This window comes from Protopterus annectens, chromosome 10.part0, assembly GCF_019279795.1.
Source record: "Protopterus annectens isolate FY-2018-M chromosome 10.part0, PAN1.0, whole genome shotgun sequence".
Classification (NCBI taxonomy): domain Eukaryota; kingdom Metazoa; phylum Chordata; order Ceratodontiformes; family Protopteridae; genus Protopterus; species Protopterus annectens.
Window position 1 is genome coordinate 972957614 of NC_056744.1, and position 25080 is coordinate 972982693.

Below are 25080 nucleotides of genomic sequence, written 5' to 3' on the forward strand. Positions count from 1 at the left end.
GTTTTAAAAATTTTTTTTCTACCTGTGGATCGTCTTTTCTGTCATCAGTTCCTTCTACACTTTGATCTGGGACTTGAAGATGGACTGGGGTCTATTTGACAAAAATGCTGGCGAGAACACATTTTTGCGTGAGGAGATTGTCTACCCTCAGAAAGTAAGATGCAGAGAGATATTTGGGGAGAAGATGAAGTTAAAGTTTACTTTAATAATGCTATTTAGCTGAGTTTTCTTGTAAACATTTACAGCATATTTCATGTTTGATTCCTGATTACATAATTCATGTATTTGCTTAAATTAGTTGACTTTGTTGTAGTGACTTTTTAATTAAGCTGCAAAAAGCAATACTACTAGTCTTTTATTCTGGATTACGTGTTCTCTTGCTGTATTGTATATGCATGAGAACTTCCCAAGCAACAGTTATTTAACTCCGCCTTTTTCCAAAAACAATAGAAATTATTTATATAGCACCCCCACCACCACTGTAGTCATCCAGATTTACTCCTAGATGGACCGTAGCAAAAAATTGCTGAGTAACAATTCAAATTCATGAGCTCTATTTGTTTTCTTCCCTTAACCTTTTTACCATTTGGTGTCAGTTTGCTAAGAGGAGTGAGGTGGATGGAGACAGTGTCATGCTGTGGAAGATTATAAATGTGTGATGCTTATAACAGCTCTTAGTTTTGCAGTCATGCTGCAATGCTTGACTGTAGCAAGCGGTTGTGTGTGTTTATTTACAATGCAAGAGCTTTAGTGTTTGCTCTCTTTGGCCAAGCCATTGCCTCCCAAGTCTGAATGTGTTCTAAAAGAGCACTGAGAACCCAGTTAGTGCTTCTGTAGCAGTAATTTTACCAATCCCCCTACCCCAGCTGCCCACCCATCTTCAGTTGTTTTTTTTTGTTTTTTATGCAGTACCTGGGCTGACCATAGGCTGAACTCCATCTTTCAGTGCTATGGAGTTAGGTGGAGAAGCTATTTGATCTCTGCATGGTTAAACTCTAGTTCTTAAGTACTTTATATGACTTATTTTACTGTAGCATTTGCATTTGTTACACTTATACATTTGCCACCACATTTGTATCAATGACGTTGTTTTCATTCCTTTTTTTTTTTTTATTTGCTGCTTTGGCTGAAATCTGTCCCATGCAGGCATGATCACACACATTTGTGCATTTTTTGAATCATTATGCTAAAAAAAAAAAAATACATTGGAAGCCTTTTGTCCCTTGTTTGTGCAGTGATTGTGGTAGTGTAGTTCTGTAACTAAGCCTCCAAAGTCAAGTGCTTTCCTCTTCACCGTCTTAGCAAAAAAGAGAGTTACAGAGGTGTTATACAAGTGTTATTGGCCAGTTTTTTTTTGTCAAGGATGGGAGAAAGGTTTTCCTTTTCAAGTACAGCAAGTGCTTTACTCTGCATTTGTTAGTCTTCAAGACGCATTTTAGTGGAGCATGAACAGTTGAGCCGATTAAATTAAACAGACATTCCTCAACTTGTACCTTGCTCTGAGGCTTTCTTCCATTGGAGTTTTAGTTTAGGGGTCCAGTGGCAATCCTCCTGCATGGGTGGGGGTTATCCCCTTGTAACAAATGTCTGTCTGATTCATCAGGCTTGATCGTTCAGTTATTGCTGAGTAGCAGCTCAAATTCATGAAATGTATTTGTTTGCTTCTCTTAACCTTTTTATCATTTGGTATGAGCTTGCTAATTTTATTTGTGACCTTAGATGGAGCCTTGAAATATCAAAAATGTACTACAGTACTAGTGAAAGAATACTGTCTTGCAGATTGTAACCCAGTAGTGCCTTCTTAGATTAGAATTTATTTTCACTTTAGGCAGAGCTTTGAAATCTACAATGGTGATCTGTATAGTCCACTTCTAAAACTGTTAGTATTAAAACATCATGCTGCCCTTGACTCTTATTATTATGGGTTACCATAAACATATCAGTCAAGAATCAAAACGAAATAAAACACAAACTTAGCAAAATGGCCAGCCACAGGAACAAACAGCTGCAACAAGGTTGTTGTTATATAATAAGACATTTTAATTGAAGTTTTTTCACCCACAAAATTACTGGGACATCGTCAGAAGCCAGGGTACCTTTTTGGCTAGGCTTATATAGGCCTTAGGGCCAATAGCCTAGTACCTACCTATGAACTCTGTGTTTTGCCAAGTTTGTTTCATTTCTCATTGTTATTGTTATTACTTTTCATTATGGGTTACCCAAGCATCAGGCTGTACCACAGCCTTCATTAAAAGGAGAAGTGTTCTTGTGTTTCCTTCTTTGGCCAACATTGCGTCACAGATTCACTTCCAAACCAGGTTCACTAACATCACAGACAGAAATCCAGTCAGTGCAGTGATGTAGTGGCCTAATGAGCTCTTTTTAAATCATGTCTTCTCGATCCTTTCTACGACCTTTGTTTCACAGGTCAGTTTCTATCTTCTTTTGGACAGAGATCAGCTGAACAAAAACATCTCTGTGTCCACATAATGTCCATTTTTGTAGTACAGTTATAGTACACATGTCCTGCTCTTATGGAATGTGTACATTGTTTGATTTTGTCTTTCATTTACACTGGCTTATTTTTGCCACAGCTTTATCTCTGTCTTGGTCATGTATCTTTAGTTAATTTATTTCTGTAGTTAAACCCACATATGATGCTGTGTGTTTCTCATCTAGTATTTTTTTTTCCTGTGGTTTCTTTTTTGATGCAGTGTCTGTGCACTGTTAAGCCAACCCAATTAGACTATGCCTGTTTTTTCCCTTACGCCAGTACAAGAGGAGAGGAAATCCATCTGTAAGGGCCAATCATACAAGCAGCCCTGAGGCTGTTTGTGTCTTAGCCAGAAATTCTGGCAAAGTGAGCAGTTTTGTATGGTCTAACCATATTCCCTGGGTGGATGGATAAGCTGCCAATGTCATTAATGGGACCACAACAGCCTCCCTCTGAGTGCATGCCCAGGTTCACCTGCTAATGAAGACTGCCACCTTTAGTCCTATGTGATAACAATTTAGTAGTTAGTGCAAAGGGCTAAAGCTCTGCCTTGCTAATAAGATGTTTCTTATGCCAATGGTACAGGGTTTGAATCCTTCCACCTTCATTTGTGTACTGTGTGACATTGAGCAAGTTACTTAACCAGACAATGCTTTGGGGCATTTGGGCTAGGCTCCTTAGTTGTCTTCTGGACTGCATGCCTAATAAGTACCTATGAATTCCTCTGCCAAGGGCTTGTGGATGTATGCATCCTAGTGTGCTCTGCCTATCCTCCTCTGCCAGCTCCATCATTAGGTTCATAGACTACTACTAGAGTAACTGCTCTTGTGGGTCATTTTAAGCCAAGCCAATTAGCCCATGTGAGTATCAGACCCTGCACCTTGTGTGTGTAAGGTAGGCACCTTAACCATTGTGCGAACTCCCAAACTGTTCATAAACCACATATTGTCTGGGCTGTATTCCAGTACATTACCTGAACTGGTTTCTGTTCAAGTAATTTCACTGATTCTGCTGCACATGTCTGAAATTTACAGGTACTATAACGGCAGTGGGTTTAAAATGTTTATAAAACTATAATGAGTGAAATCCATGTATCAGTGCACAACATTTGAAAATCATCTGTTATTTCTAAATATATTATGTGCTTTTATGAATTTGAAAGGTTATCTAGAACTTACTTTGTCCAACTCTTTTATTTATTTTCCATAAACCCTTGTTTATCCAAACCATCTGTAAGGTTTGGTTGTTTCTAACTTATTCATTTTCATATTAATTTGCTTGTGCAGTGATTTTTTTTGAGTCATAATTTCTTTCACTGAGGTAAGTGGTGAAACCAGGACTTAAGAGCATGTTTTATTCATTTAGTATTCCGTATCTTATTTGGCTTAGTTGTAGATTGGTTCACCCATTTCATTTAGTGCATTTTGGATTTTATTGTGAACTTGGGTGGTTTAACTAGAGCATGTAGCACAGTAACTTTACTTTTTTAATTGCAGTGTTGCTATGTGTACCTTTTATACTGTATTTTCTGTAGTGGGAAAAATGTCTCAGATAGTGAGTTTGGCATTATCACTGAGTCATAAGCTAAGTCACAGTAGATGCATTGTCTGGTTGGGTTATAATATATTTTCAGTGGGCAGTCTGCTACCTTCACATTTTCATATAAGATGTGGTCAGCTTCATGATACAGAGAGAGTAAAACCCTAACTGTACCCCAGGCAACCTGAGACTAATTCATTGTCAGTCTAGATGCTGAAGGAACTAGCCAGAGAAAGTAAGAGTGAGTCATCAGTGGCCAAGTCAACCATATCCAGCTGCAGGCAACTCCTGGGGGGTAGACTGGGAGTATTTACAAGATGTATAGCATCAGGTGGTGCAGTTGGAGCTGCCATGCAGTGTACAAATTGTGGCCAAGGCAGCACATGCATAAAAACAAACACACATATACATCTGGGGCCAGACACTGCAGTACCTGCCACTGTTGTTGTGGGCAGATAGATGGGGTTTTAGTTTAAATCATAAAATCCCCTCTGGAGTACTGAGGATGCTGTCTTATCAGGGGGGCTAACTTGTTTTTTTCTCTCCAGACAACTTTCTTGAGAGTTCTGTCTCTGCACCCTCCTTTGGAGCAGCCCTGATCTTGGAGAGAAAATCAGACACTTTAGCCCAGGGATTGGGGTTCCTGAGCAGATGATGGCATATAGTCAGAGGTCTACAGTGAGGCCCAAAGACAGCTCCAGCTTCTAAAGTTTTCAGGGCACCTTCCACATAGGTTCATAGGTAGGTACTAGGCTATCGGCCCAAGGGCCTAAGTAAGCCTAGCCAACAAGGTTCCCTGGCTTACGCCACCCAATAAAGTTATTTTCCTGTGCCCCTGTCGAGCAGTGCCACAGAAGTGATCCCCAGGGTGCATTTCCTATTTCCCATCCACTCATCAAGATTTTTCTTGAAGAGTGCTAATGAGGAACTTTGCTTGACATAGATGGGTAGCTTGTTCTAGAGTAGGGAAGTCTCTGGGAGAGGAATCTATCCCTCCAGCATGTCCTGTTTATTGTGGTGAGAAGGTTTAGGTCCCTTGAGCATGTAGTTCGGAGGGATTAGGATTTCTTTAGGTGTAGCATGTCCAACAGCTCTGGATTTGACATCGCTTTATATTTATATGTTAGGCAGAGATCACCTCAGAGTAGATGATATGCTATGGAGTAAAGCTGGAATTTTTTGAGACGGTCAGTGTAGGACATCTGTTTGAGGCCAGTAATCCTCTTTGTGAGATACTTCTGTGGCCTTTCCAGCTGCTGCAGATGTCTTGTGAGGTACATTCCAAAAGGGGCATTGTACTCTATAATGGGTCTAATGAGTGTCGAGTAGAGGGGAACAATGACCTCTTTTTTTCCTGGATGAGAACCCTTTTGTGATGAGGTGTGCTATGTAGAAGGATTTCCTGACTACTGTGGCGATGTGATTATCAAAGGAGAGACTACTGTCCACCTGGGTCCCAAGGTCTCTTATCACACATTTGGCATTTAGTAGACTGACGCCTATGTGGTGGTTCATGGGTACAGAGTTTTTACCAAAGGGGATGACAAATGCAATTTTTGGCATTGAGCTTGAGGCCATGGCTCTAACACCAGGCATCTGTTTCAGTGAGGCCCTTCTGTAGGATGTCCACATCATTTGGGGACTCTACTATGACCTCTAGTTTGCAGTCATCTGCAAACTTCATTAGACAAAGGCTTTCTGTGTTAGCCTGTACTTCAGAAAAGTAGATACCAAACAGGAGAGGTCCAGGACTGAACCCTGTGGTATTCCACTTGTCACTGGTTTGAAGTCAGATTTGGAGTCTGCAACTTTTACAGTGTGGGTTCTGTCAATGAGCCATTTGAAACCTTCTTGTGACGTAGTGATTTATACCTAGTTTAGTGAGTTTAGCTATAATTCCAGAATGGGGGATGGTGTCGAAAGCCTTGGCGAGGTCAAAATAGGCTGTGTAAACCACCTTACCCTTGTCTACGACTTTGGTGACTGCCTCAAATATGTCGATCAGGTTCAGGAGGCATGATCTGCCTTTCACAAACCCGAACTGGGTGGGGTCCAGCATTTGGAGGTTACCAGTGTCTTTGTTTGAGTTCCATGATGATACGTTCCATGGCCTTACAGCCCAGGCCCATCAGGCTAATAGGGTGACAGTTCCTGGGATCAGTGGTGGCTCCCCCTTTGTGAAGTGGAATAACTGTTGCTGTGCACCATTCAGTGGGCACAAAATCTGATGTGAGGGTATGATTGAACATTGGGCTTAGGTGGGGAGCCAGTTTGTTCTGAAGTTCATGTAAAACGCAGCCTGGGATCTTGTCTGGTCCCATGGATGCTGTGTTTTTGGCTTTAGAGAGTGCAGCTTTTACCTGCATAGTTGTGATTACAGGGATTCCGCATTGTAAAGTTAGCACTGAACCTATTTGCCAGGATGTTGGCAATATCAGTTGGTTCTGTAATTTTTGTGCCGTTATGCTGTAACTCAGAGCAGATGTGGGTGTTGCCATTGAGATTCTTGACATAGCTATAGAATGCTTTGTGATTGTCCCTAGAATCAGTGACAATTTTGTTTTCATAGCTAGCTTTGCAGGATCTTATAAGGGATCTCAGCTTCTTACTGAGGCTGACCAGGGAGCTCCTCCACTCATGGGATTTTACTCTCTCTTGCAACAGTTTCTTCCTTCTGTTGTAGAGTTTGTTTATGGCAGGAGGCCACCAGATTGGCTTCCTTTTTTGGAGGATAGTGTCTTGGTTCTGTTTGGGATAGCACGATCCATGCACTCATGTAAGTGCTTATAGAGTGCATTTTTGTAGGATTCTGCCACAAAAAGAAAAAAATACTAACTAGCCTTTGCTACCACAGCAGACTTTAAAAGTGCCTCAGCCACCGATGAGTGACTCTTCTGTGGTCATTGCTGGCTCCTCAGACCATTCGACTTTTGCCTGGGTCCCTTTGGTGTATGTCCTGCAGCCACCATGGCCTAGGTGTTAAAAATGCCCTCTGCAGCTGTTAGAGAGCCCTTGGCAGGCAAGAGAGAAACACTCATGTTGGTCCTGGGAGAAGTGGCAAGGGATGCCTCTCTGCCTAGCCAGCATGCTATGCCTCTAGCTATGGAGGTTTGCCTCGCAAATGTGGGTCTGCTGCTTTGGAAATTCTTGTCAAAAAGAAGCAAATAACTGGACATATTTTTTCTTCTGTTTCAGTCACTTTAGACAGGAATGATTTATTGGGCTTAGGTCAGGGTTTAGTTCAGACTATTGATCATGCTGATAAAAGAAAAATAAATTCATTTTCTGAAGCAGTTCAAGTCTTTGAACTACAAAATGAGTGTGAAGGGGCAGATTATGTTTTGTCTCCTCAGTTTTCTGATTCATATTCTGAATATAGTTTGGCTTTGGCCAGTCCCTTTGAAGGAGTCTCTCTCTGTCTCTCTCTCTCTCTCTCTCAAAGTAATTTCAGAATAAACCAATTGCTTCAGTGGGGAACACAGTGATATTTTATAGTCCCTGTAAAAGTGTTAATTATAACTGGAATTTCCAGAAACTGTCCCAATTCCAACTATTCTTTCAGCACTGGTGAATGTTTTTGTCGCAGCCTGCAAAAAAATAAAATTGCCAAAGATTCCAAAGACAACCACAAGGCATTCTATAACTATGTCAAGAATCTAAATGGCAATGCTCAGATCTGCTCTGAGCTAAAACAGAATGGCATTAAATATACTGATCCCAAGGATATTGCCAATATCCTGGCAGATCAATTCAGTGCCAACTTCACCCCGCTCTCACCCCTTAAATGTCCCATCTCAATACCAGAAGATTGCTAAGTTCCGGTAATAACGGCCACACAGGTAGAAAATGCACTCTCCAAAGCTAAGAATGCAGCATCCATGGGACCAGATGACATCCCGGGCTGTGTACTACATGAACTATTTCTCTACCTTCCCACCCACCATGTTGTCATCACCAATTTCCATATTCATGTATATCCTTCTGCTTCTGTTGTGTATAAAAGCCTTAATTTTGTAGCTCTAAAGTATCCCTTCAGATCAGGTAATCATAAACCAGCTTGTTCTATGGAAAAAATCAGCTTATCCCATTTAACTCTTGTCCTCTTACCCTTCCAAATAAATTCTTTCAGATCTTTATTATCATCCACATCATCTCCTCTGGTTGGTAAAAATATGCCTGGACTGTATAAACAGGGCTAAAAACATTTTCACTTCTTGTAGTTTACTATCTATAACCAAAGTCAAGAGCTTACAGTTTCTCAGTTTTTGTATTATCTTTTGTTTAGTCTGTTTCCACATACTTTAGCTGCTGTAACGAAATACTTCACCTTATCATGTCCCCATAAATATGGGTATTGCTGTACCAATTCATGTTTGAGTACATAATTAATAAAAGGGGAAGAGGGCACCCTTGCCTTGCTCCTCTGTTCAGACACAGCTTGTTGGAGAGGAACTGTCCCACTTTACTTCTAGTCTCTGACCCTTCTTGTATCCTCCTAATTGAGGAAATGCAAGTGCTACCATTGCCCTACTTATAAAATCCAAGCTGACTGTATCAAATGCTTTTTTGCTTAGAGATCCACCAACAGTAACAGCATTTTCTTACATTCTGCATCCCATTGGACCATCATTGTTTTGTTATTGTTGTCAAATGTTTGCCTTCTGTCCACAAAGCCACACCGGTCCATATCTGTCAATGTTGGTAACACCTTCCCCATTCTGTTAGGTAGTATAGAGATAAACACTTTATGAAGCTGAGCCTTACCTTCACCACAGCTTTCTACTGAGATGCTGATACTCCCCTTCCTTTAAAATGCTGTTAAACAAAGATTTACAGATCTGTATCACTTTCCTTGCTCCTATCATCCAGATTTCCACAGGAGTGCACCTGTTGTTGAATTCCCACATTCCATGTCACATATTCTCATATATTTCATCAGAAATATATCCTACTTTGTTTTCCTTCTAGGTTCCCCTGATGCATCCTCACTATTGCAAATAAATGTACAGTCCCCACCCATAAATAATATTGCCTGTTGAAATATGATTTCTTCCAAAATGTTCATAAGCTCCATAACAGCAGTTTTTGGTGAAATCTAAATACATGCTAGTGTATTACTCTGTTTATGGCTGATATTCTGCTAATTGTCCATTCTGAAATCTTTTCTTTGTCAGATTCACATGCTCATTTCTATCAAAATGTGTCTCCGGGAACATTGTTAGCTGCACCCTACATTTCTTAATATAATTCAATATTCTCTGCTTTGTGTATAAACCTGTAAGGCCATTTACTTTACATGATAATATGGACTGAGTAGCAGTTATGATAGAAAACTATTACTCCCACCTATTAACACATGACAGTTCTTTCAGTATATTTTTCCAACTTTGGCTTGTTTGGCAGCCTGTTCTCTTATGCATAGTCTTCCTTGCATCTCCAGTTGAACCTCTGCCACATTCTTTAAGACATTTTTCTTCAGTGAAAACATTAAAGCAAATACATTTTTAGAACCCCTCCTATTTTAACTTAGAACAAAAACACAAAACTGTATACATTTTCAATGAATGAAGTTTATCTCCTCTGTATAGGAGCAGTTGCCCCAGATTGACAGCTGCACATACAGGCATTACCTACTGTAAAATGAAGGTTACATGTTCATAGATTGGTACTAGGCTATCTGCCCGAAGGCATTTATAAGCCTAGCCAGAATGTGTTGGCTTTCGCCACCCCCTTAGATTAGTTCCCTGTGCCTCAGAGACACTGAAGTGATCCCCGAGGTAAACTTTCTGTTTCCCATCCAATCATCAAGGTTTCTTTTGAAGAGTGTTAGTGAGGAGCTCTGCCTAATGTAGATTGGGATCTTGTTCCAAAGCATGGGAAGTCTCTGGGACAGGAATCTATCCCTCCAGCACGTCCTGTTTGTTGTTGTGGTGAGGTTTAGATCCCTAGAGCATGTGGCTCCAGGGGATAAGGTTTTCTTTAGGTGGAGCATGCCCATCAATTCTGAGTTGGACATGGCCTTGTATGTCAGGCAGAGATCACCTCTGAGTAGGCGGTATGCAACTAAGTACAACTGGAGTTTCTTCGAGTCGAGCTGCATAGGGTATCTGTTTGAGGCCAGTGATCATCTTGGTGAGGTACGTTCCAGCTGTTACAGGTGTCTTGTAAGGTACATCCCAAATGGGGCATTGTACTGTATGATGGGTCTGATGAGTGATGAGTAGAGGAGCACAATGACCTCTTTTGATCTGGATGCGAACCCTTTTGTGATTTGGTGGGCCACGTAGAAGGATTTTCTAACCACTTTGGCAAAGTGATTATTAAAGGTGAGTTTACTATCTACTTGGGTCCCCAGATCCCTTATTACATCTTCCGTATTTAGGGGACTACCACCTATGTGGTAGTTTGTGGGTACTTTGTTTTTTCCACAGGGGATGACTATGCCCTTTTTGGCATTTAGCTTGAGACCATGATTTTGACACCAGGTATCCGTCTCAGTGAGACCCTTTTGGAGGATGTCTGTGTCTGCCAGAGAATCAATTGTAGCCCCTAGTTTGCAGTCGTCTGCAAACTTGGTCAGCCATAGTCCTCCTGTGCTTGCCTGTACCACTGAGAAGTATATGCCGAACAGGAGGGGTCCTAGGACTGAGCCCTGGGGAACGCCACTTGTAACTGGTTTAGAGTCGGACCTAGCTCCCACAACTCTCACCATGTGGGTTCTGTCAATGAGCCAGTTGGCAACCCATCTTGTGACGTAGGAGTTTATGTTCAGGCTGGTGAGCTTGTCCAAAATACCAGAATGGGGAATGGTGTCGAAGGCCTTAGCGAGGTCTAGGTAGGCTGTGTGTACCAACTTTCCCTCGTCTATAGCCTTGGTAACTGTCTCAAAGAAGTCCACCAGGTTTAGGAGCCATGATCTGCCCTTAACAAAGCCAAACTGGGTAGGGTCCAGTGTTTGGAGGTTCCCAATGTCTCTGTTAATGAGTTCCATGGTGATGCGCTCCATAGCCTTGCAGACCAAGCTAGTCAGGCTTATAGGGCGATAGTTCCCGGGGTCTGTTGTGGCTTCACCTTTGTGGAGCGGAATAACCGTTCCTGTGCGCCACTCTATGGGTATGTAGCCTGTGGAGAGGCTGTGTTTGAACAGTGTGTTTAGGTGAGGGGTTAGTTTGTCTTTGAGCTCGTGTAGGACGCAGCCTGGGACACCGTCCGGTCCCATTGATGCTGTGTTTTTGGCTTTGGAGAGGGCTGTTTTAACCTGAGTGTCTGTGATTTCAGGGACTCTACATTCTTCTGGTATGGTTATGGGCCCTTTTGAGAGTGAGAGAGGGGTGAAGTTTGCACTGAACCTGTCTGCCAGGATGTTGGCGATATCAGTCGGTTCAGTGTGTTTTGTGCCATTCTGCACTAACTCCGAGCAGAGCGTTGCCACCTAGATTCTTGACATAGCTAAAGAATGCCTTGTGGTTATCTTTGGAGTCCTTGGTAATTTTTCTTTCAAAGCTCGCCTTGGATGATTTTATGAGGGATCGTAGTGCCTTGCTGATACTGATCAGGGATGTCTTCCCTTCTTGGGATTTTACTCTTTTCTGTACTACTTTCATCCTTCTATAGTATAGCTTGTTTATGGCAGGAGTCCACCAGACTGGTTTCCTTTTCTTGGAGGAGAGAGTCTTGGTTTTGTTTGGGATGGCACGATCCATGCATTTTGTAGCTGCCTGTAGAATGCATTAGTAAAGGATTTTGCAGCTTGGACAGTGTTATCCTTCAGCATGGAGGCTTTGAAACTTTCCACCTTGGTCTTAAGTAACGTGAAGTTTGCTTTTGAAAAGTTTTTCACGGTGGTTTTCCTGTCTGGGGGTGGGGACGGAATATGGATATCCAAAGTGATTTGTTTATGGTCAGATCTAACCAGCGAGGGGTTGACCTCCGATGTGGAACACTGGTCGCCCATGTTGGTGATGACCAGGTCCAATATGTTGTCACCTCTGGTGGGAGTGTTGACCAGTTGAACAAGGACATTTGAGTTTATAAAGTCTAGGAAAAGTTGGGCAAGGGAGTTAGTACTTGAGTTGTTCTCCCAGTTAATGTTTGGCTAATTAAATCACCCAATATTAGGGTGTTTGGTAGGGCCTTTATGTTTCCCAGAGTTTCCAGAAATGCAGAATGTGGGTCCTGGGACATTGTGGGTGATCTGTAGCAAGCTACAATTTGAATTGCAATTTTGCCCATTGTTAGTTGCACGTGGATGATCTCTGAAGCATCGTGCTGTGCCGCTCTCCTGGAGGTGTGGGTATCCTTGATGAATATGGATACGCCCCCACCTTTTGTATTTAGTTTTGGGTTCTGTGGCAGAAATGTATAGTACGAGTTGTAGCCTGGTAGTGCTGGGGTGCTCTCTGGAGCCTTAAACCAGGTTTCTGTTACTGCACATATATCGATTTTTTTCCATACTGAGGAGTGCCTCGAGTGCGTGCATTTTGAGGTTTAGAGTTCTGGCATTAAGTAGCATTACCCTCAGTTTTTTGTTACTTGTGCTATTTACAGCAGTGGGTTTTTCTTTTGAGTCTTGCCTAAAAAAGGCACTATGGGGGTGGCAAGAGCCTTGGCCAATATTCGAAAGCCTAAGGGTGACAGGTGCAAGTCGTCCCTAGCGAAGCAGCATGGCTTGTCGAGCATGTCATCCCAGGCGGACAGACACTGGATCCCCTTTGAATGACATCAGAAACTTAGCCAATTGTTGAAATTGAGAATTTTTTCTTTATACCGTGGTATAATTCTTGGTGAGGGCAGGATGCTACTCAGGTCAGGGTCATACTGGCCTGGGCTACGAAATCAGAGAGCTCTTCCATGTCTCTCTTCATGTAGTCCAGGGAGGTACGGCTCAGGTCATTCACACCAACATGGACAATGACAAAGTCATATTTGTACTTGTTCTGGAGTGACCTGAGTGCTTGTGTTATGTGGCGGATCCTGGCACCCGATAGGCAGCTAACAGTAACCTTCTCCTTATTCAGCCTAGTGAGTGGGACATCATTGTGCCTGACTATAGAGTCACCTATTACTAGTATGTTGGGTATGTTATTTTGCCTTAAGGGCTGTAATTGCATGGCACACTGGTTTTGTGAAGTATGTGTTTCATGGTTTGTGTTGGGGGGGGGGGGTGGCGGTTGCTTGGATGTTTGCTTTGGAGGTCTCTGTTGGTTTTGCAGATTTTTATTTAGAGCCTCCGAGTATGTTTTCTTGTATTTATGTGTGTTTTTTGCCGGTGCTGGTTTAATGGGTCTATGTAAGACTGGTGGTGTGATGCAAGTATTTCCCTTTTCCGCTTGACTGTCTGAGCCAGTCTTGGGTTGAGAGAGCTTAGCCAATAGTTTGGCTGTATAACTGCATCTCTCGCATGTATTAGTGTTTGGTGGTAGGAGGAGGGGGTTGTCTGTGTACATGAGGCAGTTGTAACATTGCCTCTAAATGCCCAGATTCACCAGTTGGACTGGAGAGTACACCTGAAACTGCCCTTTGGACATGCCTGGATAGGTACAGTGAACTGTATTACTGGATGGCTGGTAAGGTCGAATAGAGAGCCTTGTCCTTCTGTACAGTACAGGGGGGTCTAGTGCTAAGGTTTATAAGTGCTTGCTATATGTTTTGAGCAAGTGCCGGGCTGAGAAATGAATGGCTTGAGTGCTTAAGTTGAACGTTTGTCTAGTTCCAAGGGAAAAATTTAATAGGCGACTTTGTGGAGCCGGGAATAGTTTTACCCTAGCTAACTGGCACTGCCCAGCGGGCAAATACGGTATTTATAGCAGGGAAAAGAAAGAGATAGAAATTAGCCCAAAATGGCCAATAAACTACTAATTTCCGGGCTGAAACCTCAGTGTATCTTATGGCCTATGTTTCCACTTACAGTGATTGCTATTTTTTTTCCTATCACCATTCCCCTTACAGATGTGAAAAAAAAACAGCTTGCATGCTTTCAGTAAACATTAATTTTAGCCCTAATAAAAAATGCACATGCTACCTTTAAGTAAACTAAATTGTGCACTGTTAAATTAAATACTTTAAAGTGTTACAGCTGCTGAGAAGGTGACTACATGTATAACCTGTTCACAATTGCAAGCTTTATATTTTCAACAAACACAGTGCCTTACTGGCAAATGAGGTAGTAGTGTCAGGTGTCCTGCTACCCTCCCTCTGGCAGTCTGTCAAAGCTCAGAACTCCTCCCACTGCCTGTCTGTGAGGGTGAAGGTCCAGTCACCTAGCAGGGCCAGGCAGTCCTTCACACCCACAACAGGACCCTTTTAGTTTTCTTCTGTTTCTCTCTCTCTCTTTCTCTCTCTCTCTCTGTTTGGGTGATATCAGCTGCCGAGCTCGGATAAGAAACTCCATTTGAGTTTTATTTCCTCCCGCTGCCTTTTTCTGTCAGTATTTGAATAGAATATTATACCAATCTCCTTATTTTTTTCTTGTGAAAAATTCATTTTTAGTGTGATTTATCTTACAGTATAAGTTGTTTACTGTTTATTTTAAGCTCTTTCTGAGTTTATGTGGGTTTTTTAATGTGTTTAAAGTGTTTTATGGTTATTTCTGAATACTGAACTGAGTTTCTGCACTAAGGGTATATTAGTGCAGTTTGTCTTATTGCATCGTGCTGCTAGAACCTGGAATAATTCAAGGCCGGAAAATGTGTTTTTGCAGTCTTTTTCTTTGGAGCTACAATTATATGTGGTCATAGAACACGTTTATAGTATTTTAAACAATTTGCTTGTTTAAATCACAACTTGGGCACCATTTTCTGAAGCATTTCTGACAGGAATTTTTCTTATGTTTGTTTAATTCCTTGTCTAAGGTTTGGATTTATTATTATTTCATGTGATTGAATGGATTTACAACTTTTTAAATGAATTTCTTGTTTAAATCACAATTTTTGGCATGGCAACATTTTGTGTGACATTTCTGACAGGATGTTTACTTAATATTACACTTAATTCCTGGTCTTAGGGTGTTTGGGCCTATTTCATAGGTTCATAAGTAAGTAGTAGGCTAGCTGTGTTTGCGGGCCATTTTGGGCCTAGCCAGTATCCCTTTTGGTATTTGAATGAATGTATCCCATTTGGTATTAGACTGGCCTTACCCATCCCATGGTTGGTAGTTATATGTTACCCCTAGTGAGAATAACTGTGATCATGTCTTAATTTGAGGGCACTCATACATAGGATGAAATATTTAAGAGCTGCCTCTGTCCGTTAGTAGTACAAGGATAGAACTCCTCCCACTGTAGTAAAGTATCTGTTTCAAATCCATAGATCTAAGTTGCAGTTGAATATGGACAGGGATGAGCTTTGTTTTACTTGGGTGCAAAGTCTGTTCCATAGCAGCAGTATCCTCTGTGAGATATACCTGTCCCTCCAAACCATTCTGTTAATGCTGCAAAGATGGTTAGATCCTTTGACTGAGTATTGATGCCATTTGATTTGTTGATGTGCAGTAAGTCCATTAGTGCTGGGTCTGAGGATGCCTTGTATGCCAGACACAGGTCACCTGTTAGCAGTCTGTAAGATTGCTTCATGTTTCATTTAGTTTAAACACATCTGAGTGCATCTGATTTATTTTCCCATAAATTACTGCAGGCCATCTCCTGTACCAAATCTGAAAATTGGAAGTACTTTTTCTGAACAGTTGCAAGATTCTTCCCATCCAGAGTTTTCTTTTCTCCCTTTCTGGTTAATTTTCTTTAATGTTCTCCAAATTTCTTCTTTGCTGTCATCCAAGACATTGTAGTTGCTAGCCAGGTAATGCATTATAATCAGACTGAGAGCTTCACTGACCTTTTTTTCACAGTTTATGTTTTCACCATGTTAGTGCTGAAATCAACCTGTTGATCAGCGTGCAGCCTTCTTGGAAGCCAGAAGCCATTTTTGAGCTTCAAGTTAACTAGTCCATCCTTCGTTTAGTATTCTTTTCACCATCTAAAACCAGTAGAGAATGCATACTCCACACACCTTTTGTATGTGCACAATCAGATGTTCTTCGTGTTTCACTGTTGCAGTCATCACACTTGGGTTATCTGCCTGCAGGTAGCCCTCAGTCGGCCTGAATACCAGAGTCTTGGGATTTATGCGTCGGATGCTGTCGCCTCTTCCATGACGTCAGGTCATCAGGGGTCTAAAATATGCAGCCGACGCCATTACATCAGCTTTTCTTGCCACGCGGGTGCCTGAAGCAGAAGCAGTTCACAAGTGCTGGTCGGCCACTACCTGAAATTTTCATTTTTCGAGTTTCAAACCTGAAGCCTTCTAAAGCTAAGTACCCCATTGGGGATTCTTTTTTCTTGCTCTAACTGATGTCAGGAAGAGTTAACAATTGTCTTGCCTGTGGAAAGCAAATACCTCACAGAGATTTTCTTTCTTACTGCGTCACCTGTTTAGGCCCAGACCACGACGTTCTTCCCTGTCGATTTTGTGCTTTGTTTAATGCCTGAACTATTCATTGTCTGGCGATATTTCTTTTGGTCTCATTCTCCGTATTCCGAAATGGCTTTGCTAAGCCATTCGACTACCGATCTTCTGAAAAAATGTAAGGATAAGGACAGAGACAGACCGCATAGGTCCATAACTGCCGACGACGCTTCCGTTAAGCTAGTCGCCAGTCCACCGGTACTCACTGAGGTGCCTTCGCAGCCCCTGATACCCACTTCTACAGATTTGCAGGCCTCTGCTGAGACCCATTCGGAGTATGCCGTGAGATGCTTCTTCTATTATGGAACCTGCGGTTGTCTCTACCTTGGATGGGTCCAGAACCGCTGTGCAGGCACCAGCTTCTTAGGGTGTATTTAGACCATCCGATGTTCATATTAAACCGACTACTTCATTTCAGACTAAAACGACCGAGTTTCTCAGGCCCAGAGTTCGCACTACGCCTAGAAAACCGACGACCAAAGTGCATGCTCAAGCTCCCATGCCACAGAAACAAATGCTTAGAATGGCTGAAGACCTTATAACTCTAATTAGGGGAAGCCAGCCTTCCCCATCTAAAAGACAGAGTTGATTTCCCTTCTGATTCAACAGACCATGAGTCTGATGACACTGATCCCTCTGATTACCAGGACATACCCTTATCTACCTATGAGGATTCAAATGCAGAGAATTCCATTCCCTCTGCCTCCCCTCCAGAGGACTTTTCTTTTGGTGAAACCTTGCATACTGTAAGAGAGCATTTCCGCTGGGAATGCCAGGACTACCCACAGTCCAAAAATAGACTCAGAGAATTTTTAGACTTGCCTCAGCACAGGCCTCTAGCTATACCCCCTGTCCTGGATATTGTAGATGATGTTTTCATGGAATCCAGTCTTACTCCTGATACTTTACCACCAGCTCCTAGAAAGCCTAACAGGTACTACAGGGTACCTGACTCTCACACATTTCTCTTTAAGAATCCCACTGCAGATCCAGAGTCCATTTTCCAGGGACCTAAAGGTATTAAGGCTACTACAGCCAAAATTCCTACCACTTCGGACAGGGATTCGAGGGCTTTGGCAGATGGGTTAAGAAGTTGTATACCTCTGCAACTCTTACTATCAGGGCTTTAAATTGCCAGTTTCACATGTTGAAGTACCAGCAGCATATTATGGAACTAATTAAACAAAAAGTGTTGCTGCTTCCAGATTTTGCAGAAAATGAAGATTTACAAGAGTTAATGCATCCTGCAAACCAAGTCAGTAAACATACTTTGCAGTGTGGTTTTGATGCCTTCGAAGCATTTTTCAGGGCTGCTGTCACTGGGTCTGTACTGAGAAGGCATGCTTGGTTGAAGGAACAAATCTTGCCAGACCATGTCAAAGCAAAATTACTAGATGCTCTGTTAAACCAGGGACATTTGTTTGGCACAAAAGCAGAAGACATTCTTAAAAAGATGGAGGAAAAAGCTAAATCTATACAAACTGTTAAAGATTTCTTACAGGTACAGCCACCTAGATTCAGTAGGCATTGGCCTTCTAAAAACTGGTCCTTTCCAGTCCCTACCAGGTCTTCTCAGTCCAAACCCAGGGGCAACAGACCACCAAGGCTACAGTCTCAGGGAACACAGAGATCTAAACAATGGAGTGCTCCCCCCTCAAAAACAGGGAGTGGTAAGCCACCCCTTATGGAAAAAATTCACAATGACTTGTCCGTCATCCTTTCCAGCCATGCTCAAGTACTTGCACCCCTAGGAGGAAAACTCACCCTTCTTGCAAAAAACTGGATGTCCATTACCCAGGACCGATGGGTCCTAAACATTGTATCCCAGGGATACAGATTCTACTTCCACTCATTGCCAACCCCAAGCGGATTGCCAGACCTTCCTCCAAACCAGTGGGCAGAGGCTCAAAAGCAAGTACTTTTTCTTCTCAGTATCAGGGCTATTCAACCTGTTCCTATAGAGCAAAGAGGACAGGGTTTCTACTCCAGACTGTTCCTGGTGCCCAGAAAAGTGGGCTCTTGGCACCCTATCCTGGAGCTGTCCATTCTCAACACCTTCCTGGTGAGCCCAAAATTCAAAATTCTTATACTACAACAACTGCTTCCTATGCTAGCTAAGGACTCCTGGCTAGTCACCCTAGACCTAAAAGAAGCTTATCTGCACATCCTCATAAGGGAATCTTGCAGGAAATATCTACGTTTCAGGGCAGGCTCTATGCACTATCAGTGATCTGCACTTCCCTTTGGTGTATCTACTGCGCCCAGGGTATTCACAAAGTGCCTGGCTCCAGCCATTGCATACTGCAGGCAAAGAAATATTCAAATTTATCCATACTTGGACGATTGCCTGAGTCAAGCGGACAGTCAGGAATTGCTACTTCAGCACCTGGCATTTGTAAGGAGACTTCTAACTTCTGTGGGGTACACCATCAACGAAAAGAAATCACATCTGGTGCCCAGCCAAAAGATTGTATTCCTGGGAGCAAGCTTGAACACAACTTCCCAGATGGCATTCCATACTCCAGAAAAGCAGGTTTATTTGACAAACTACTTCAAACTAATGGCCTCCAGAACCCAGCTATCTGCAAGAAAAATACTGCAAGCCCTAGGGTTCATGGCCTCATGCATTTTACTAATTCCGTATGCAAGACTGCATATGAGGAAACTTCAGTGATACTTAAATAGTCTCTGGTGCCAACATTCTCAGGACCTGGAAACAGTTATTCCTATCATTCCTTGTCTAAGGGGAGAGTTCCTTTGCTGGGCAGAGGCTTGCAACCACAACAAGGGACTCCCTTTCACTCAACCCCTCGCCGCCCAAACCCTGACAACAGATGCATCAGACTATGCATGGGGGGCTCACATGGCTAGCAAATGCATTCAAGGCAAATGGAGCCCAGGACAAATTCACCTACATATCAATCAAAAAAAATGTTAGCTGTACAGAATGCTCTGACAGCCTTCAAATACCTTATCCTTCCAGGACAACTCTTGATAAAGACAAACAACACCACAGTTATGTGGTACATAAACAAGCAGAGGGGAATTTCATTCCTAACGACTCTGCAGGTTAGCCATGGCTCTGTGGAACACAGCCTTGAGCAACCAAGTGCACCTTCAAGCTCAGTTCCTGCCAGGCAAATAGAATTCACTGGCAGATGACTTAAGCAGAAATCTAGAGTGGAAACTGGAACCCAACTCATTCAAACTTCTAATCCACAGGTGGGGGGAACACCAGAGGAGGACCTCTTTGCCTCCCCCCACCATCAATTGAGCAAATTTTGCACCAGAAATCCCCACAACAACCAAGTATGGAAAGTGGATGCCCTATCCTTTACATGGGAAAACCTCTCAATTTATGCCTTCCCCCTCTGCCCCTCCTCTCAAAAGTACTACTCAAGATCAAAAAGGACAAACCAAGGACAATCCTTATTGCACTGGACTGGCCCTGCCAGCACTGGTACCCACTCCTATGCAGTCTGGCAGCAGTGCCACCCTGGCACCTACATCAGACCCCCTCCCTGCTGTTCCAGCAGGAGGGACAAATTTTGCATCTTCAGCTGCAAACCCTGAACCATGCAACCTGGCTTATTCCCTGAATACACCACCAGCAACTCTCGGCAAACAGGTGCTGGATGTCATCCTTGAGGCCAGGAAGGCCTAGTATTAGGAAATCCTATTCAGAAAAATAGAAAAGATACTGTTCTTGGGGCCAGTCTCAAGGAAAGGACACAGCCGTGCCCACCTTACCTCAAATCCTAGATTACCTAGCAGACCTGCTCCACAAAGGCCTATCCTTCTCTTCTATTAAGATTCATGCCTCGCCCATCTCATCTCATTATAATACTGAGCCACCTCTCTTTTCTCACCCTCTGGTCAAACAGTTCCTGAGAGTAGCTAACAATTTAAGACCCCCGTAGAGACCTCCCACCCCTGCCTGGGACCTTAACTTTGTACTAGAGAAGCTCACGCTTCCCCCTTTTGAGCCTCCTGCTACAGCACAGTTGAAGACAGCATTACTTCTAGCCATCACTTCAGCAAGAAGAGTGTCTGAGTTACAGGCACTAATGGCTGTGGAAACCTTCATTATTTAACATGCTGACACGATTTCCCTAAGGACTATAACCCATCTTTTATGCCCAAGGTGGTATCTAGTGTGGCTCTAAACCAGTCCATCCATTTACCAACCTTTTTCCCTAATCTTCATAATAAAGTGGAAAGGATCCTGCACTCCTTGGATGTGCACAGACAGCTGAGGTTCTACCTTGACAGGACTAAGCCTTTCAGAATATCTGACCAGCTGCTAGTCAGCTTTGCTACATGGGCAGAGGGCAAGGCTATTTCAAAACAAACCATTTCTAAATGGATAGCACACTTTATCCATTTCTGCTACAAACACCATGGAAAACCTACCCCACAGGGGATCAGAACTCATTCCACTAGGACTACCTCAACCTCTATACATTTCTCAGGGGAGTCCCTACCAGGGACATCCTGGAAGCTGCAACCTGGAGTTCTGTACACACCTTCACCAAGTGTCACCACTTACTTGTCTTTTCTAAATCCAGAGCTGTATTTGCCACAGCAGTCTTACAAGGCCTGCTAGCCAGCCGTACTATTACTTGACTGCCTCCACCCTTCCTCAGCTTTGGGAATCATCCCAAGTGTGATGACTGCAATAGTGAAACACGAAGAACATAGTACAGTTGTGTACACTTACCATAAATGTAGATGTTCGAGTGTATTTACTGTTGCAGTCCTGGTTACCCTCCCTCCAGTCCCCAGACTCTTAAATGCTTTCTGCCTATCCTATTTTTGGCCATATCTTATGGCTATGGTATTTACTTTTTACTGGAGGTTCATAGGTTGGTACTAGGCTATCAGCCCTAGGGCCTATACAAGCCTAGCCATAACAATTCCCTGGCTATTTCTTCCCACACTATTTACTTCCCTGGACTTCTGTCTAGCAGGGCGACTGACGTGATCCCCGGGGTGAATTTCCTTTCTCCCATCCAGTCGTCAAGGTTCCTTTTGAAGAGGGCCAAAGAGGCACTCTGCTTGACTTGTATGGGCAATCTATTCCAGAGTCTGGGGAGTCTCTGGGTCAGGAACCTATCCCTCCAGCATGTTTTGTTTATTGTGATGACAAGGTTTAGATCCCTGGAGCATGTGGCTCTGAGGGATTGGGATTTGTTTAAGTGTAGTATGTCCAACAGCTCTGGGTTTGACATGGCCTTGCATGTTAAGCAGAGCTCGCTTCTGAGTAGACGATATGCGACAGAGTGTAGCTGGAGTTTTTTAAGACGTGTAGGGCATCTGCTTTAGGCCTGTGATTCTTTTAGTGAGGTATTTCTGCGGCCTTTCCAGTTGTTACAGATGTCTTGAGAGGTACATACCAAATGGGGCGTTGTATTCTATAATGGGTCTAATGAGTGATGAGTACAGTGGGACAATGACCTCCTTTTTTCTGGATGAAAAGCCCTAAGTGATGAGGTGTGCCACATAGAAGAATTTCCTGACTGTTGTGGTGATGTGGTTATTGAAGGTGAGACCACTGTCCACCTGTGTCCCTAAGTCTCTTATCACACTTTCGGTGTTTAGTGTACTGCCACCTATATGGTAATTCACAGATATGTATTTTTTCCCAAAGGGGATAACTGTACATTTCTTGGCATTGAGCTTGAGCCCATGGCTCTGGCACCAAGCATCTGTTTCTGTAAGGCCCATTTGTAGAGTATCCACATCATTTGGGGATTCAATAATGGCTCCCAGTTTGCAGTAATCTGCAAACTTTGTTAGCCAGAGTCCCTTAGTGTTGGCCTTTACGTCAGAGAAGTAGATGCCAAACAAGAGCGGTCCCAGGACTGAACCCTGAGGTACTCCACTTGTCACTTGTCTGGAGCTGGATTTGGAGTCGGCTACTTTTACAGTGTGGGTTCTATCAGTAAGCCAGTTAGCAACCCATTGGGTGATGTAGGGATTAATGCCCAACTTAGTAAGTTTATCTAGGATTCCAGAGTGGGGGATGGTGTCAAAGGCCTTGGCAAGGTCTAGATAGGCTGTGTGGACCACCTTACCCTTGTCCATGGCTCTGGAGACTGATTTGAAGAAGTCAATCAGGTTCAGGAGACAAGATCGGCCCTTCACGAACCCAAACTGGGTGGGGTTCAGTGTTTGAAGGTTGCCAATGTCTTTGTTTATAAGTTCCATGATAATACGCTCCATGGCCTTGCAGATAAGGCTTGTCAGACTGATGGGACAGTAGTTTCAAGGATCCAAGGTGGATCCCCCCCTTGTGGAGTGGGATAACTGTAGCTCTGTGCCACTCAGTGGGCATGAAACCTGAGGTGAGGCTATGAATAAACATGACACTTAGGTGAGGTGCCAGTTCATATTGTAGTTCATGTAGTATACAGCAAAGGATGTCATCTGGTCCCATGGATGCTGTATTCTTAGCTTTGGAGAGTGCGTTATTCTACCTGTGCGGCCATTATTACCGGAATTTGGCAATCTTCCGGTATTGAGATGGGCCATTTAGGGGGTGAGAGGTGGGTGAAGTTGGCACTGAATCGATCTGCCAGGTGTTCCACGCCATGTAATTGCTTCCTATTTTGGGGGCTCCTGACATCTGGGGCAAAAACAACTGATGTAATGGCATCGGCTGCATGTTTTATACCCCTGATGACCTGACGTCATGGAAGAGGCGACAGCATCCGACGCAGAAATCCCAAGACTCTGGTATTCGGGCCAACTGAGGGCTACCTGCAAGCAGATAACCCAAGTGTGATGACTGCAATAATGAATATACTCAAACATCTACATTTATGGTAAGTGTACACAACTGTACTTTATGGTGCTGATTGCATAAATGGAAGAGAAAGGTCCAGTTACTTGGGTCTTTTATGGTGTATATAGTGGATTTGCCAGCTGCTAAGCAGTCTGTGTCCCTCTGGATTGCATTGCCTTTTGCCATCTTAAGGCTAAGTTGTCATTGATGAGTATGGTGAATAATTATTCCACAAGTGAAGGGAGTAGATGTGGTCGATTCCACAAGGGAAGGGGATGCTTATTTCAGGAAAGCTTCCACTGCAGATGTTTGTGCCACAGCCACATGATCATTGATGAATTACTAAGCAGCATAACAGAGAACTCTGAGGTAGAGCAACATTTGCTGATTTAGGACATTTTTCCTTATTCATGCATCAGCCTTTATGATATGTTTCACAACTTTTTTGGATAGTACTTTGGACTGTGTCCAACTGTTTTCCCCACTGCAGGAGGCCACTCAAAGTTAGATTTAACAGGTATACGAGTACTCACTCCTATCCATTGAAAACTGAGAACTTGAGATGACAGAAGCTGTTCCCCCATTATCACCTGCACAGAAATGAGCTCCAGCAGCATGGGAAATTGAGCTCTTAAAGATGTGAGAGAGGGGTAGTTTTAGGGAACAGTCTCTCTAAAGTTTTCCTACGTTTGAGTGTATTGAACATTGGTGAAGGTTAATTTAAAAAGATTGTATCTGTGGAAAAGGGGGCAACTGTTGAGCAGTTTTTCAGGGGAAGATGTGTAGAAGTCTGGAAACTATCTGCTTGAACAGAAGTAATTGAGATAAGTTTCTTACAAAGATTTTTTATAGCATGAGTACTTCTTAGTTAATTTTTGTTCTCTGAGCTGACTACTTACTTCCCAGACTTTACTTTCATATTCAGATTCTGGCTGCTTATTATTTTAAACATGTCTTTGTAGCATTTTCTGTGAACATCTGATACTCCTGGTCCTTTGTGAACTGTAAGGGCCATCTTTTGATTATGCAGTAAACAAGCCGATGCATTTCATAAAATGTCAGTCTTTTTTGTGATAGTTGTCAAACAGACAAGCTTGTGTTTGTCATTTGTCTCACACATTTTACTAGGGACATACTTGACAGTTGTTATTTCCTTTTCTGTGAAACAGCATTTTGCAAGAGCTAGGTAACCATTATTTCCACATACTCAACTTCATATGTTTCTGGGTCCCCTTAATAATTCCAAGACACAGCAGTTGAAATTTTGGGAAGATTTTTTTTCCTCCAAAACAAATGCCTCTTTTCTGTATACCACACTTCTGCTCACCATTGAGGGGATGCTAACTGACTTTCTAACTTCATTTATGTTTCATCCATAAAAGGAGTCCTGCAGAGGACCATCTTCAAGATCAGCTTGGAAGGGTGTGCATTTTACGCATCTGTTGTGAAAGGACTTCAAGCTTTTGAATTAACTGTGAACAGCTCATACTAATCTCTGTCCTCTTTGTTGTAGGCCATTGAGGTTTATTTTTTGGGTGCTGATGGAGTACATTCCCATCCCCTTGTGAGCTAGCCAAAACTTTTCTGTGGCTTCCAGGATTCAAGTCACCTATAAGGAACATGGTGCAGTTTGCTAATTTGCACATTCAGTCTTTAATTTATAATAATCAGGAGACAGAGTTTTCTGTCATGTCTGCCTTGCTGTTATTCCAGTTACATGTTATAGCATTTTTTTTTCAAGTCATGGTGCTGCGGTAGCGTCGCCTCACAGTTAGACGTTGCCCGTTCGATTCTCAGAGCG

At 42.9% G+C, this 25080-nt stretch overlaps 1 protein-coding gene across 1 annotated transcript in view; it reads left to right on the plus strand.

The window, feature by feature from the left end:
• The window catches only part of XPR1 (xenotropic and polytropic retrovirus receptor 1), a 2667923-nt gene that overhangs the window by 2525744 nt on the left and 117099 nt on the right, over positions 1–25080 (plus strand). The window contains 1 exon segment of the mRNA XM_044085740.1: positions 12–154. Coding sequence (XP_043941675.1) covers positions 12–154 — 143 coding nt within the window.